We start from the raw sequence: 16,105 nt of genomic DNA on the forward strand, positions 1-16,105 counted from the left end.
GGGAGGCCCATTGCAATATATACATGTGGAAGTAGTAGGAGACCCCCTTAGTGTGGAGGTGCCATCTAGAAGGCAGCCTCACTTCTCTGAAAAACTTGATTGGAAAAAAAGGGTCCGTACCTGTGCCCAAAGGGCCATATATGCTCCTGGAAGTTGGTGGTGGAAATAGTTCTCCATCCATTAATCACTCCCTCACTCACTAATGTCCTTGTGTCCTTGAGAAAGGCTCTCCCTTTCCTGGTTTTCCTGAATAGAAATCCTCTTGCCTCTTGGGTGAATAGGGTTATGGGTTGTGCAGAGGGTGGTGGTTTACTGAGCATCTTAGAGACTGTCCTTTATGGAGCCTAATGATCCCAACTGGGGAATGAGGCCAGGGTCCTAACTGTGGTTAGTGTGAGGACACCATGGGTTCAGAGAGGGAAAGAAGGACAAGGGAAACTCAGATGTCCCTTCATGGCCCCTGGAGTTAGAGGACTTACCCCTTTGCACCTGGGATCAGGAGACCTCATTTCCTCGAGGACACGCACACTCGGACGTTAATCTTGAGTGTGGGTTCCTTTCTGGGGTCCAGGGCTGTTGTTAGCCACCAGGAATGACAGTGCTCTCCATGCTGAGTGGAGCCATTTTTGCCAGGAAAGAGAGCCCATGGTCACGCCTTGTGCAAAGCATCCCACGCCAGGGGCTCCCATCCCTACATTCCTGTCCTGAAAGGAAGCCACTCAGAGGCAAGGTGGGTCCAACCACCTCCCATGTGTTCACTCATCACTGTGTTCCAGCATCACCCCAGTTCACAGTCCTGATGGGATTGGATGTGTCTCAGAATGTCACCCTCATGAGCTCTACCCTGCTACAGCTGCAGTTCTGCAGTGGGAGAAACTCAAAACCTCAAAACACATGCACATGAAAGAAAAGAGCAAGAGCCAGAGCCCAAACAGGCCAGGTGTGGCAAAGACAGCTGGAGTGCCTAGGTTGGGACTCAGAATTATGTCAGTGGGGTGGCATTGCTGCTGGCACCAGCATGATAACAGAGAGCCAGCCCTGCTCATTTTGGGGAGCAGTGTGTTGGCGAAGGCAGCAGAAATTGAGAGGCAGGATTGAGTTTGGCCCTAGGAGGAGGTTGGGTAAAAGGCCAGTGTGAGTTGGAGGGCTTGGGCAGATAGAGAGAGGCCAGGGCACACCCCAAAGCCTGGAGACTGCACTTGATGTCCAGGGTTGTGAAACACCACCTCCCCTCTTACTCACAACTGAGAGCAAGGGGCATTGATGAGTTCAGTTTTTGTGCGGCTGCATCCAAGGTGGCTTGGCTAGGCACCTCTGTTTCCTTGACTCAGGAGGCTGGGAGTCCAGGCTCCACTGAGGCTCAGCTGGGAGGATCGGACTCTGAGTTTATGCCTGTGTTCCTGGTAGGATCCATGTTGGCTGAGCCTCAGTGTTTTTGCAATGAGAGGATGGGTGACTGTCATGTCTTTATCACAGGACACACTTGCTAAATAGATTTGTTTGCTCTGAGGAGGAAAGAGAGAGAGGGGAGTGGTGCTGGAGACAGGGATGCAGACAGGGGTCATGGACTTGGCATAACTCAGTCTTGGAGGTGATATCCCATCACCTGTACCCACTTCAATTCCCATGAATCCAGAGGCTGAGCCCCCTTGAGGTGAGGGGTGAACCGGTTCTGGGCAGCAGGATGCTGTGGTACCTCGGAGTCTCTGTGAGACCCCAACACTAGACACACTTGGCCCTTTTGAAATCTTAGGAGAAGCCTTGGGAAGTTGTATGGCAGAGGGGAGCAGCCTCTGCATCTCAGTCCCCTCCAGCTTGCCATGGTGTAGAGAGGGAACTGCAGCCACGATGGGACGGACATTGGCCACATTCCTGTGTGGGACACAGGCCTGATTGAGTTGGGGTGCATTCTTTGTCTCTGCCCTTCTTGTGATTGTCCCATCTCTACATTTGTGCTTTAGCCACCTGTGAGTCCCATCTCTGGTTTCAGAGAGAATAGAGGGTGTTATGGGCCAATAGACACAATAAACCCTAGAGATTAGATGCTACCCTACTTTCCAGAAAAGACTGGGCACAGCATGAGTTGCACATTAATGGGACCAGGGTCCAAAAGCTGCTGAGAGGGAAGGACTAGTTGTGAATGCATTTTTGAAGGCTCCAAGCTGGAACTCTAGTGGCACCAAGCAGGGCAGATTTTGGTGGGGATGTTTGGGTAGTTGTTGGCGAACACCTGCGCACCTGAGATGGGTAGGCATGGAGGAGAAATCAGCAGCCCATAGGGCTTTTGAAAGTGGTCTTATGTGAAAAGAGGCTCAGGTATGGACACAGGAAATGACATCATTGCCTTGACAATGGATCAAACAGAACATGGAACCCTGGTATCCAGGCACCCACTTAACTGACCAAGCCATCCGAGCTCATTTGGTTGGAGAAACTGGAGTGAGAAGGATGTTCTCCTGTGGTTGCAAACAATGCCGAGCCTCAGGCTCCCAGGAATCTCAGGGGGGCCAACTAGCCCTTTTGTGGATGCACTGGGTGAGGCTTCATCTTAGACGCCAGAGCCTCTGGAGATTGTCGCAGAGGAGCTCAAGAATAACAGTAAGTAGCACAGGGCAGGTGAGCCCAGCAGGCCCTCTAGTCTAATCCCTGATGAATGGCCCAGGACTCCTATTCTGACTCTGTATGTGTGTGTGTGTGTGTGTGTGTGTGTGTGTTTGTACTGATGGGAACTGTCCCATTGTGCTTTGACTCTAGTGTATTGGCACAAGTCATTTTTCTGTTTGTCACCATTTCCATTTTGAACCCACCATTCTTGGTCCCAACCCAGGGTGAAAATGATGAGAACACGGAGGAGCCCTTCAGGGTACAGAGCCTTGAACCTTATAGGCAGGACCAGCTTAGGAATGAGCTCCTGCCTGTCATTTGTGGGAGAAACCATTTCAGCAGCAACATGGGGTTAATCTCCTGGGATTTCATCCCCACCCAGCAGGTGCTGGATCTCTTGTTCCCAAGGTAAGCACCAGACCACCAAGCCCAAGTGTGTAGCCCCCTCATGCCTGGGTTCTGGGGCTGCCATGTACCTCTCAGGGACCCAAAGGTTTGTGATACCTAATGAGATAGAGGACCACACTCATAGTGGAATGTCAGCCCCGAATGGGACGAGTCCTGGAGGTGCCTGCCACAGCCTTGCAAGGGGAGTGAACTTCCCCTCTCAGGCAGAGAAACCATTCTGACTCCAGCTGATCCACAGAGGTCCGTGGAGCAGTCCCCACACACTGGGCACCACAGCTCAATGGTGTGCACTGAGCTCATTCCCAGGTGGACTCAGCAAGGCCAGGTGGTCTTTCTGGTGTGATGTTGGCTTTGTGAAGAACGTAGATCTGTGCCAGAGGCGTCTCAAAACTCGGGCCTTGGAAAAGCACTTTTGGGTTAATAAAGACATGTTAGTTTCCATAGTGGGACAGAGCATCCTAGCTGGGACATAGCTGGACAGGGGCTTTGGACATGGCAGCTCCCACACCCAGAGATATGTGGGAATCAGCAGTTTGGGCTCATTCACTGATGAACATGGAGAAAGCACCCACTGTGTGAAGACACGTTTCCAGTCACGTGTTTCATAATTCAGTGAAAAATGGGGTGCAAATGACTGCCATTGTGTCCTTTTTCATGGGGGTCAGCCTCAAACCGCAGGTGCCATGAGTACATATCCTACGTGTGACTGCATCCCTGACTCCATGGGGCATAACTGCACGTTGTCCTCTTCAGTGACTATGGTGGACCCTTGGACCAACTTCAACATGGAATGGGCTTGGGGTCAAGAGGGTGGGCTCCTGTTTCTAGAGTAGGGACCTGCAAGGTGATTTGACTTGGGAAGGCTGAGGAAAGACTGCTCTCCCCAATTCAGTTTTCTGCCTGCAGTGTAAGGTGTGGGGCTTCAACAGTAGGAGGTGTAAGGCGGGGAGTTGTAGGTAGTCATGGTCCTCTGGGGAAGGCCCTGGGATAATGGATCCCCTAGTCTACACCTCCCTGTCCTCCCTCAGGGCCACAGAGATGTGGTCTGCATTCATGGGAAAAGAGAGGTCCACCGCTACTCAGGGGGACTCAGTGAGAGCTCACAGAGAATGAGGTAGCATTGCAGCCCTCGCCAGGGGAGGAGGTGTCTCTTGAGCCCTGAGAAGAGTGGGCAGGAGGACAGACACTCCTGGAAGATGCATTCCAGGTTGGAGAGCAGGTAGCCAAGAGGAAGAAGAGTGTCGGGCCTGCCCAGAGGAGGGGAGAGCTGGTCATACCATGAATCTAACGCTCCTTCGTTGAAGGTTCTTTGCCTAGTGACCTGTCCTGTCCCTGCCTGTACAGCCACTGTGTCTTTCCTGAGGTGGACTGGTGTGTTCAGAACCAGGGACGGTTCAGGAGGGTAGGGTCAGAGGTTTGCTCTGGAGGCCATGGCGAAGGCAAGGCCAGGGTTTTGCTGACTCCACACCTGCCTCCCCACAGTGCCTCACCTTCCTTCCTGGGGACCTGGGTGAACTTCCACACCGAGGCTTCCCATCAGCCTCCAGGCTCTCTGAGTCTGCAGCAGCTGCTGCCATATGTGTGGCTCCTCCTGAGTGGCTTTAACTTGGAGCACCAAGCACACCACCTGCTGGCCCCTACTGAAGATGGCATATCAAGCCAGGCAGAGCCTGAGAGCCAGGCAGACTGTGGTGAGTACCTAAGGGTATATGAGGAAAGGTCTGACTGTTGTTCCACTGCAGGAAGTCTGTATGCCTGGTGTTGGGTTGGAAATTAGGATAAGCCTTTGTCCATTCAGGAAGTGACCCTAGTCTGCAAAGAGGTCCTGTGTGGGCTAAGGGTCTGAGTTCTTCCTGGCAGCAGGGGTATTGTCTGTCTGTGTGAAGGTCAGGGCAAGGCAGTCATGTTGGCATCTTTTCTCCTCTAGCTACAAGCTCAGTTCCTGTCACGGCTCCTAAGCCAACCCCAGAGCCAGAGCCTTCTCCCAGGGAAGGGGCAGAGCCGGAGTCCAGGACATCAGGGGTCTCCACTCAGTACTCCCCACGGCCCAAATATACCAATCCGATGAGAGGCAGGTGCGTCATTCGCATCTACCTGGAAAATGAAAGGACAACACAGTATAGGAGCATCCTGGTGAGTCTTCGAGCAGGGGAGTCTCCTGGGAGCCCACAGTGGGGAAGACCGAGTCCATAGCAAACACTTTGGACTAGGCCTGTCTTCTTGAACTGGAGCTTTTGGAAGGTCAGGAAGGAGAGCAGAAAGTGAGGAAGAGAGAGGCGGGAGAGCAGCAACATGCCAGGTCTGGGTGCGAGTGGGCCTGCGTGTTTGGGGGTGTGCAGGTCAGAAGTGCAGGAGTGAGTGCTGGGTTCAGAGGAGGTCAGAGAAATATCAAGGGTACAGGCCATCCTCTACTGACCTTGGTATTGAGGAGGAGTATATTGAACCGTGGTATTGAGGAGGAGTATATTGAAGCAGAGGAGTTGGCAGTCATTTTCTTGTGTGTGGGAGGGGATATGTTGCTGGTTGAAGGGAAGGGAGCCATTGTAGAATGATTGGGGTGGGTAGGTGTGGGTCACAGACAACTGGGGGCCTTGGAGGGGCCCATTAGTGTCCTAGTTTGCATGTATGTGAATAGAGATTTAGCGGGTCTCTCTGCAGGATCTTCCTGGGTGTGGAGTATCCATCATGAGACTCTGGTGACCACTTCCAGGGGAGCCATGTTGAACCACTGCACCTGCTGGGTCCAAAACTCCTGACACCCCAGCAAGCACTGAAACTCTCGAGCCCAGCAGCTTCCATGCCTATCATTAAAGAGTCCGTGTGTGTGTTGTGCCTGGTTGTCAAGACCAAAGCACCTAGGTTTTGTGCCTTGTCCACACAAAAATGCAGCTGCATCCCAGACCAGAGCAGGGATATGGAAGTCCACTGGACCATTCCTCCCATCTGTGGGGACTAGAGTGTGCCTTTTGGTCCTTATTCCCTTGTCCCTGTAGGGCATAGCAGGTTGAAGCAAACTCTTGTACCAAGATTGGACTAGAGGCTCATAGGAAGACCCCACATGTTCACATGAAGGCCTCAGGTAGCAGGGTATCAAGATGGTGCCCTTGTGTTGAGAGCTCTCTTGTCTCTGATTGTCCTCGAGCACTGTCCTCTGGGTAGCTACTCCCAAATTCCCTCTCTGATGAGCTTTCTTCAACCCTGCTCAGGTGACCTCCCAGGACAGGACTCCAGTCGTAATCCGCAAGGCCTTAGATGTACACTTGCTCCAGCAGAAGGATCCAAAAAACTATGAGCTTCTGCATATTGTCGAGAACCATCAGAGTAAGTGGAACCATCAGAGGGTAGGGAGCAGTGAGTCACAGTGGGCTCACGATAACTGGGAGACAAAACACAGTGTGCGTTGGCCCAATGCCCAGGAAGAGTATGGTGGGACTTGTGCACAAAACAAAGTGTAATGATGGGGCATAAATCTGCAGGTTCTTCATGTTCCCCAGGGGCTGTGGACCTGCCTATCGTGTTCTTTCCTTGGCCTGAGGAGGCATTGCAAAGCTATTATCCACAAAGGGCCAAGAAGAGAGGCTTCTTTGTCTTGTGTCAAAGAAGACAGACAACCACAGGGTGCCTACTTTGGCAGCCTTTCCTGACCTAGATGAGTACATGAGAAAAGCAGTTCAATGAAGAATCATTTCTGGCTTCCAATCTTTTTATTCATTGCAAACTGAGTCCACTTAGGACCAGAGGCCATTTCTAGAGAGAAGTGTGTAGTAGAATAGAACCCTTCACAGCTTGTAGACTGTTCTTGGAGAGAGAGAGGGAGGGAGGGAGGGAGGGAGGGAGAGAGAGAGAGAGAGAGAGAGAAAGAAAGAAGAAGGAGAAGGAGGAGGAGGAGGAGGAGGAGGAGAAGGAGAAGGAGGAGTAGAAAAATGAAAATAAGTTGAAGGAGAAGACCATGAATAAGAAGTTCAAGATGACTATAAGAAGAAGCATGAGGAGAAGATGAAGAAGAACAAGAACAAGAAGGAGAAACACAAGGTGAACAAGAAGTATAACAATACATTGATTAAAAATGTGAATGAGAATTATACTCATGAGCAGGAAATGCAGTAGTGGGGAATTCAAGAGAAATATATTGCTCTGGATGGCACAGCCCTGCTGTGGACATCCTCCACCCATGCTCAACACACCTCCAAACCATACCCCTCCAATTAGTGTAGCCCTGTATGAGTGTATGAATCCACTGGCAAGGTGGAGGCACCCACCATCAAATGCTTTTCCCCAAACCCACCTGTGATCATTGCTGCAGTGGGGAGAAAACCTTCAACACATGAGTCTTTGGTGACCAATCCAGATACAAAGTCTAGCTGTTTCTCTTTGTTGGGTCCAACGTGAACTAAGAGAGTCTGGGGTACAAGGGGCTATTTCCTTGAAAGGTGTTCCTGTACTGGACCTCCTGTGCATAGAGGGTCCTCAGGGAGGAATCAGTGGGGAGTCTTTGGTGGAACAGTAGCTGGATTCGGGGGCTCTCAGGTCTGTGTGTGAGACCTGAGCTGGCAGAGGCTCTCAGTTGTGGGGGATGTTGGGTAGTGTATTTTTTGAGTGTCACCTACCACGCCTCTGCCCCTGCCTCTCCAGAGCTGAGGGTCCCTGCTGATGCGAAAGTATATTACAGCCTGATTGGAGGAGTGCATTATAACTTTCTTCTTCGGGAAACAGATGCCAGCAAGTCGTTGAAGGTCAAGCCAAAGGAGGTAAACAGTCACCTTCTTCACTCTTTACTCCTGGTGCCACTCCACATCCTCCAAGGGGACAAGAACCTCAGGTTCTGGATGGATGTTGTAGAATGCCCACAGAGCCAATGCCAGGCTGGGTGGGGTGCAGGTGCTGGGCTTTGCTGATGTTGTCATCCCCCACAGTTCTTGGAGCCTTCTGTGGCAGTGGCATCCAGGACCCCAGCAGCTGTGAGCAGCAGCTCTGCAGTGGCTGCAGGATCATTGCCCCAGGCCACCCAAAGCAATGAGTGCTGCATGAGAAAAGTCACCAGTAGCAGCTCCTCACTGCTTCACTCCAGCGAGCAGGTGGAAGACAACCGCTTTATTTATGTCCTCCTAGAGGGACAGAGCGAGAGAGAGTCAAAGCGCATCCTGGTAAGCCCGACAGTAGGGCTGCCTCCTGGGTGTCCACACAGTGGAAGGCAGGAGACACAGCCAACCCCGGGGCTGTGGTGGGAAATAAAGAAGAGAGAGGTCCATCTTAAGGGCTTGACCTGAGGAGGGAGAGCATCAGCATGTCCAGCTCCAGTGGTGAGTGGGTGTTGTAGTGTGGGTTTTGCAGGCCAGAATTGCAGACGGAAGTTCTGTGGACAGATGAAGTCAGAGATATGTCCAGGGTGCAGGCTGCAGTGCCTAGAACTTGGTATTCTCAATGAGTGAGGTTGGAGCAGAGGAGGTGGCAGTGACTTGTCACATGTGTAGGAGGGGATGTGTTCCTTGTAGCAGGGAAGAGAACCTCCTTAGCATGACTAGGTGTGGGAATTTGGGGTCGGGATCACCTGGGGGGTCATGCCAAAGCTTCGGAATGTTAGCCTTTGCATGTATGTAAATGCGGAGCTAAAGGGGTTCTTGGCAGAATTTCTATGGATGTGCAGTAGACACACTAATGCTGCAGGTGTCCAGCTTCAGAGAAGACACATTCAGTGACTGCCAGTGCTGAGTCAAGTACATCATTACAACCAGACCCCCACCGAGCTTCCAGAGGCCAGAGCCTCTCAAGGCTATCATGAAGCACTCAAGTACACACTCTTGTATCTGAGTCTGTTTTGTGTAGTGGCAGTCAGGACCAAAATTTTCAGTGCGTCTGCCTCTTCCACGCACAAAGGCAGCCTGCACCCCAGAGCACACTTGGTGCACAGATCCCTGGCCCATTGCTCTCGTCTCAGTGAGATGAGAGTAAGTCTGTGCATAGGCAGCTTGGTCCTTTGACCTGAGTGGAATGTGGCTCCCCAGGGGGAGGGGAGATGGCAGGTACAGGCAGATATTTGTACCAAGATTGTTCTAGTAGCACGTTGCAAGAACCCAGGGGTTATATGGAGGCTACACTCAGGTAGCAGGATAACAAGATTGTGCCCTTGTATATGTAGCTGAGATTTCTCCTGAATGTTTGACCACAGTCTTCTGGGTAGCTCCTCTAAAAGCCATTCTCTGATGACATTTATTCCACCCTGATCCAGGTGACCAGTGTGGATACAGTGAAGAGCCTCATCCGCAGGGCCTTGGACCAAAATTTGTTGCAGCATGAGGATGTGGACAACTTTGAGCTGCTGAGAATGATTCCTCTGCATGAGAGTAAGTAGGACAATCAGACAGTGGGGAGACATGATCCACAGTGGGCTCAGGATAACTCACAGCCAAGAGAAAGTGGGCCTTGGCCACAAAATACCAAAGTGTGGTGGGCCTGGTGCAGGAGACCAAGTGCAGTGATGGGCGTGTCCAATGTGGAGGTGCTCAATGAGGCCCAAGGGGGCTGCTGAACCTCCCTAAATGTGTTCTCCCCTGGACCTGGTCTGGCAATGTGAAGCTAATATCCATGAGGGCAAGGCAGAGAGAGGCTCAATCCATCATCAGTTTGGTTTATGGCTCACTGATAAGGATGCCTTCAAATGAAGAGGAGGAGAACATGGGTCCTGATTGGATCAGCATTGCTATGGACGGAAGCAGCACAGGTCCCAATCCATGGCCAGTATATGAGAAGTCCTGCCTACTCACAGGAATGTCAGGATTGCAGCAACTGGGAACAGGACTCAGTGAAGAGGAAGTCAAGGCTAGGGGACAGCCTGTTTGGGTTCTTTTGGGAACAATTCCACGTTCTCTGTGCTTGGGTGCCCATCTCCTGAAGATATCAGAATGGCCAGGTTATTATTCCTTCCAGCAACAAAGAAGGGCTCTGAAGAACAGAGGCCACAATGCTGAGCTGTCCACAATGCCAGTGCTCTTTCCTTTCTTGTGAGCCAAACACTCCTAGCCTTCACCATCCCAGCCTGTCCACAATAGAACCCACCATCTGTAGGGCACGTAAGTGAGTTTTCCAATTTTCCCACACCACCTCATTTGGGTTGGCTCTGTCTCACACATGAGGAAGACTGAGGTGCAAGGAGCTGGGCAAGGGGCAGTGTCTGCGAATCTCAGGGACTTGGGAGGCAGTGCAGGGGGATGGGGATTTCCAAACAACCTCAGAAACTTAGGGAGACCCTGTACCCAAGTAAAAAGGCCTGGGAATGGTCTCAGTGCTTAATTGCCTCTGGTTTTATCCCTAGTACAAAAATAAGCCAGTCAATAAGGAATTACCAAACTGAGAATCTACGAAGATGATTTCAGAAACAGACTTTCAACCCAAGCATCAGTTGAGAGCAGGCTCCAGACCAGGGGAGGTTTGTGTGTAACAGACGTCAAAAGGGAGGACTACGGGGGGCCTGGAACCCACTAGGTGTGATGGCATCTATGCCTTATGGCAGGAGGGTGGCAGTGATGCTGGCCCTCTCCTAGATTTTGGAAACCTTGTTTTCATTGGGGAAACTTTATGGAGGTGGAATCTATTTTAGCAATCCTGGTCCAGATGAGGTGCGAACTTCCACAGGTAGAAGCCTATCCAGAATACGATGTCTGTTAGGAAGTCTTTCCTGACTGTGACAATGACAAAGAAAGGAAGTCACTTGTCTTTGGTCTTGGTTTCACTCCTGGCCATTGATTGAGAACTGATTTCATCTTGGACTACTGAACAGAGGCTGCATCTGGGCAGAAGAGTGTGATAGATTTGAACTCCTCAGGATGCCCCACCATTGCCAGAGATATAAGGAGAAGGAGGAGGAGAAAGAGGACACAACTGAGTGGGGAGAGGATCACACGATGAAGAGCAGGAGGAAGAAGAAGAAAAAGAAGGAAGTGAACAGAAGGAAGGGTGGAGGGAGATACACAAGAAGAAGAACAAGAAGGAACCATGTAAGAACAAGAAAAAGACCCAGAAAGAACTACAAGAAGATGCAGGACAGAAAGAAGAGCCAGAAGTAGAACAAAAACCAGAATAAAAGTACCAAGCAGACAGCTCATGATGAGAAACAAGGGGAAGGAGAGCGAACCTAGAAAACAATAGAGTTCTCCAGGGCACCACCCTGCTGAAGTCCTCCCATGTCCATGCCCAACACACCTCTGATGGATACCACCTCCCCTCCACGTAGTCATCCATGAGTGGATTCATCCAGGGCAAGGGGATGAATTCGCCCACCATCCAACGCTTCCCTGAATGCTCATGTGAGCATGGCTGCCCTGGGGAGAAAGGCCTAAGCACAGGAGCCTTTGCCAATCCTGATGCAGAGCCTAGCTGTGTCCCTTTGGCAGATCCAACCTGCACTGAGAAGTTCTGGGCCCAAGGTGCTGTTTCCATTGCCTGGTGCTCTTTTGGTTTAGAATCCTGTACATCATCTTCTCCAGGGAAGAATCACTGAGGGAGTCTTTGGTGGCACTGTAGCTGGATAGGAGGGCTCTCAATTCTGGTGCAGGCTCACCCTGGCGGAGACTCTCAGGGGTTGTGTGTGTTTTGTGGTAAAATCCTTGAGTGCCATCTAACAATTCTCTCCACTTTGCTCTGCAGAAATCAAGGCCCCTGACCACTCACCCATGTATCAGTCTAGGACCCCGCGGATAAAATATTTCATCGTGAGGAAACGCCGCGAGGTCAAGAGAAAGGAGGTAAACACCTACCTTATTCAAGCTGTACTTGTGTTGCCATTCCACTCCCACCTGGGGAAATAAGAAGCCTCAGCACCTGGACATATGTGCTAGAAGCTCATAGAGCCAACTGACAGGCTGGGGTGGCTTTCTGTTTCTGGGTTTGCTGATGTTCCATCCCCCACAGTTCTCAGAATCAACCTGCAAGTCCTCCAGGCCGCATTCCCACAAGCAGGTGGGAGACACCTGCTTAATTCGTGTCCACTTAGAAATACAAAGTCCAAAGTCGGCCAAGAAGGTCCTGGTAAGCCTGGGAGCAGGGGTGTCCCCGGGTGCTTACACCTGGGTGGGGAGCAGACACTGGTCCAATACCATGGACTACTCATGCCCTCTTGAATTTGGAGCTTCTGGATGATCAGGAGGATAGATGGGAATCAAGAAGGGAGAGGTCAGTGTGAAGGGCTGGAGCTGAGATGAGGGAGAGCAGAAGCTTGTCCACCACCATATCTGAGGGAGTCTGTGTGTCAGGTGGCAGCATGCAGTCCAGAAGGGCAGAGGCAGGTCTAGGTGACAGATGAGAACAGGCCAGGACCTAGATTGCAGGTTCCACTCTATGGGATGCTGACGTCTATGGAGGAGGACAGCAGTGTGAGGTTCTGCATGTTCCTTGAACAAGGAGCTGAGAGGGTCTCTCTGCAGAGTCAGTATGGATGTGGAACAAGCACACTAAATGTCCAGGTAACCCAATGACCACCCTTGCTGGATGAGGTGCCCTCCTACACCCCAGCCAGCACTGAGCCTCTGGAGGCCAGGAGCTCTCGTGGCTATGTTTCAGCACTCCTGTGTGTGGTCATGTTCCTGGGTCTGATTTGGGCCCTGGCAATCCAGACCAAAGCCTGTAGGTTTTGTGCCTAGGCCATTCCCAATGCCGCCTGCATCCTCGGGCTGACCTGGGATCTTGGAGGCTATTGTCCAATTCCTCTCAACTTGTGGGATGAGATTGCATCTGTATGCAGGTAGTGGGGTCCTTTCACTTGGAGAGAAGTGCAGCTGCACAAAGAGCAATGGCAGGTCCAGGAAGTTATGTACAAGGATTGGGCTAGTAGCCTATGGGAAGAGCCCACGCGATGAGCAGGAGGTCAGCCTCAGGTAGTAGGGTCATGGATGTTGCCCTTGTATTTAGAGTGGAGGTGCCTCCAGAATGCCCCTGCCCACTGTCCTTGAGTAGTCACTTCAAGGCCCATTTCCTGAAGGCCTGTCTCCCATGCTGCTCCAGGTGACCTGCCAAGATCGGGCTCCTGTCTTCATCCGCAGGGCCCTCGACCGACACTTGCTTACTCAGGAGAAGCCGGAGGATTATGAGCTGGGCCAAATCATCTCTCACCGTCAGAGTAAGTGGGACAATCAGATGACAGAGAGCAAGGGTCAGGATGTGGACTCAGGTCAACTCTTAGCACCAAAGTGTAGTCTCTGACCCCCAAGAACACTCCAATAGGTGTGTTGGGTTCGTGCACAAAGCCAACTGCACTTCTGCTGGTGGAAGGTCTCGAGGTCCAATGGTATACCCCAGTGGATATTGTGGCTCCCCACCAGGTGCCTCCCCTGTACATGAACAGGTATCCAAAGCTGACATCTTTGAGGAGTGAGGAGGAAAGCCTCTTTCCAGGAGCAGTATGCTTTCATGGTCTGGGATAGGAGTGGTTTCAGAGGAACATGGAATGCATGGGCTAAAGAGGGAACTGGCATTTTGTGGACTGAAGCAGTAGGATTGAAAGCCTTCTGTGTGACCAGAAAACCTCTGCCTTGGCAGAGCATTGCCAGGATTCTAGCAAGCAGTAACAGGATGAAATTGGGAAGAAAACACAGCCTGGGAGACAGCTTGAATCATCTGTCTTTGCATAAATTCCATGGTCTTCTGTACCTGAGTTCACTTGCCAAGGAGTGATCCCAATAGCCAGGTTATGATCCCTAACTAGAGTCAGATGAGGGCTTCCTGAGCACGTAGCCACAAAGCTCATCTGATAATAATGCCAGCACTTTTTCGTTGGTTGGTTGGTTGGTTTTTGTGAGCCAAACACCACAGCAGCCATTATCCCAGCCTATGTATGCTGAAGACCACCATCCCTATGAGTTCTAGAATCACTTGTCTCCTATCTTAACCTACTGTTAGGTTAGTAGAATCAATGGAAGAGGAAGTCTGTCTGGGGCCTTGGTAGCCTTAGAAATTCATAGCAGAGATCTTGACATCCAACCCAGAAGGGATGGAGAACAGGCTCTAGGTTAGAGGAGGGTGACAGGAAACACGTGTTCAGAGGAAGGAGAAGCGGGCTGTTGTATTCTCCCACTTGGGGTCATGGCACCACTGGACCATACACCATGTTGGAGCTAAGCATTCCCTTTGCTGGCCTTTGGAACCATTGTTCTCAATAGGGCAGCATTTGGAATGTGGCCTCCATTCTCAGAAGCCTGGTTCACATGGAGGTGGGCTCCACCAATGCAGAAGCATGGCTCCAATGTGGTATTTGTGCTGGTCAGCCTGTCCTCACTGTGGCCATACTTGAGGAATCCTAGGCCTTTTCTCTGGCTTTCACAACTTTCTCTTTGGTTGTGTACTGAGGCTGTCTATAAAGCTCTAGTGTGTGGCAGTGGAGAGCTTCTCAGCCCTTGCCAAACAGGCATAGACTGGGAGAGAGAGAACAAGGCTGGGAGAGAGGGAGAGAGAGAAAGATGGAGAAGGAGGACCTCTACTTGGAGAATGAGGATTCAGTGGAGCCTACAGGAACAAGGTATTATTGCCCAGGGCGCACTCCTGTTTAGGTCTTCCTCCAACCATGCTCAACCTTTCTTCCAGTCCCTCCCACCTCCCAGTAGTGTATTCATCTTGAATGAGAATTTTATGTTGACACCAGAGCACTCACCATCCAATGCTTCCCTCCAAACCCACTCATGAAGATGGCTCATGTGGGGACTGAATCTTCGGCACAGGAGCCTTTTGTGGGAGATTTCAGATGCAAACCCTAGTGGTGTACTTTGGCAGATGTAAGAGGACCTGGGATGTTCTGGAGTCCAAAGCTTTTGGTAGGAACCGACATTAGGTCTGTGGAAGTGCTCTGCCTAGTTCTTCCTCAGGGAGGACTGTGGAGGCTGTCTTGTTGGTATTGGTGCTGAATTGGAGAGCTCTCAGGTGTGTGGCTCTGGCCTTTTCTGGCACAGGCTCTCAGATGTTGGGGTGTCCCAGAGAGCACCTCCTGAGCCACCTTATTTTGTATACCCCTCTCTTTCCAGAGCTGAGGATTCCAGCGCAGGCCAACGTATTTTACGCAAAGAACCCTCACAGAAAACCCATCTTCGTGCTGAGGAAAAGGAGCCACCCCCAAAATAATGATGAGTGGATCCAGCCTCAACCTCCCTCTCGTCCTACAAAGAAGGCTCCAGCCCTCCTGAGGATGCTTGCAAAACCATTCTGCAGCTGTGTGCCTGGGCAGGGCTGAGGCAGCCCAGAAATATTTACATTGATAATTATTTTCTTCAAAGTTTGTATCTATAGTTTGCCATTGTCCTTGACCTTGTTTAGTAACATAGTTGTTACTCTATCCTGTATTTGTTGTTTCCATTAATATATTATTATTTTAAAATATATATGTTTTTGTTTCCTGATCTACTGTGATGATTTGAGTATACTAAATGTAGCAGTGATTCCTAAAGGACACATCCAAACCAACAGGAAGGAATGTTTCCTTGTATTAGCAAGAAGTTTGGTTTTTAGGAGTTTGGCAGATGGCATTATCTGAGTCAGTTTTCCAATGGGGGCAATGAAGTATCGGCTATCTTGGTACAAATACAAACAAAGACACACTAGAGCACACACACACACACACACACACACACACACACACACACACTAGAGCACACACACTGACTGAGCGATAGATACACAGATGGAGTTGGTCTCTTCTGAAATACTTTGGAGATGTGGTTCTGATTTCTCCCATTTTGGAGTATTTTCCATTGATAAGGTGTCTTGCAAATGAATCCCATGTCTGAAGAAGACATGCATGTGTACTTCACATGCCACTTTCTACATAACCAGAAGGTCATGTCATGTAATATTTTTCATGCAGCTGTGTTTTCACTGTGTACCATCCCATGAGGTCAGCTGTGGAATTTTCCACTGGTAGCATCACAAAGGAGATCCACTCTTTGGATTTGGGGATATTTCTGATTTTCTTGATTCAGATTGGAAATATATATATATACATACATATATATATATATATGGTTTTTGATGAAAATTCTGCATTTGATGATAATGAATGCCATGCATCTAGGAATCTGTAGACTGCAGACAATGAATGGATGCCTACTGTTGTCTGGAC

The 16,105-nt window shown here is 50.5% G+C and overlaps 1 protein-coding gene across 3 annotated transcripts; it reads left to right on the forward strand.

Moving 5' to 3' along the window:
- The first annotated feature begins 350 nt into the window (after positions 1-350).
- LOC144369129 (uncharacterized) lies at positions 351-15,386 on the forward strand. Of its 3 annotated transcripts, XM_078028217.1 has the most exons (12): positions 351-2,598; positions 2,828-3,012; positions 4,495-4,703; positions 4,940-5,145; positions 6,219-6,333; positions 7,645-7,760; positions 7,926-8,156; positions 9,239-9,353; positions 11,653-11,750; positions 11,917-12,033; positions 13,006-13,120; positions 15,015-15,386. In XM_078028217.1, the coding sequence occupies exons 1-12, from the start codon at positions 2,368-2,370 to the stop codon at positions 15,218-15,220; spliced, it is 1,944 nt and encodes a 647-aa protein (XP_077884343.1). In that variant the 5' UTR covers positions 351-2,367; the 3' UTR covers positions 15,221-15,386. The 3 variants fall into 3 exon arrangements, with proteins under 3 accessions (XP_077884343.1, XP_077884345.1, XP_077884344.1); XM_078028218.1 differs by lacking the exon at positions 7,926-8,156 and having other exon boundaries at positions 354-2,598; XM_078028219.1 differs by lacking the exons at positions 11,917-12,033; positions 13,006-13,120 and having other exon boundaries at positions 15,015-15,158.
- The last annotated feature ends 719 nt before the right edge of the window (positions 15,387-16,105 follow it).

Source organism: Ictidomys tridecemlineatus, chromosome 12 (assembly GCF_052094955.1).
Source record: "Ictidomys tridecemlineatus isolate mIctTri1 chromosome 12, mIctTri1.hap1, whole genome shotgun sequence".
NCBI lineage: Eukaryota > Metazoa > Chordata > Mammalia > Rodentia > Sciuridae > Ictidomys > Ictidomys tridecemlineatus.

Coding starts and splice junctions, on each gene's coding strand:
- LOC144369129 (XM_078028217.1), top strand. CDS start 2,368: ATGGAACCCTGGTATCCAGGCACCCACTTAACTGACCAAGCCATCCGA. Junction 3,013..4,494: donor CTGGATCTCTTGTTCCCAAG/GTAAGCACCAGA, acceptor GCCTCCCCACAG/TGCCTCACCTTCCTTCCTGG. Junction 4,704..4,939: donor TGAGAGCCAGGCAGACTGTG/GTGAGTACCTAA, acceptor TTTCTCCTCTAG/CTACAAGCTCAGTTCCTGTC.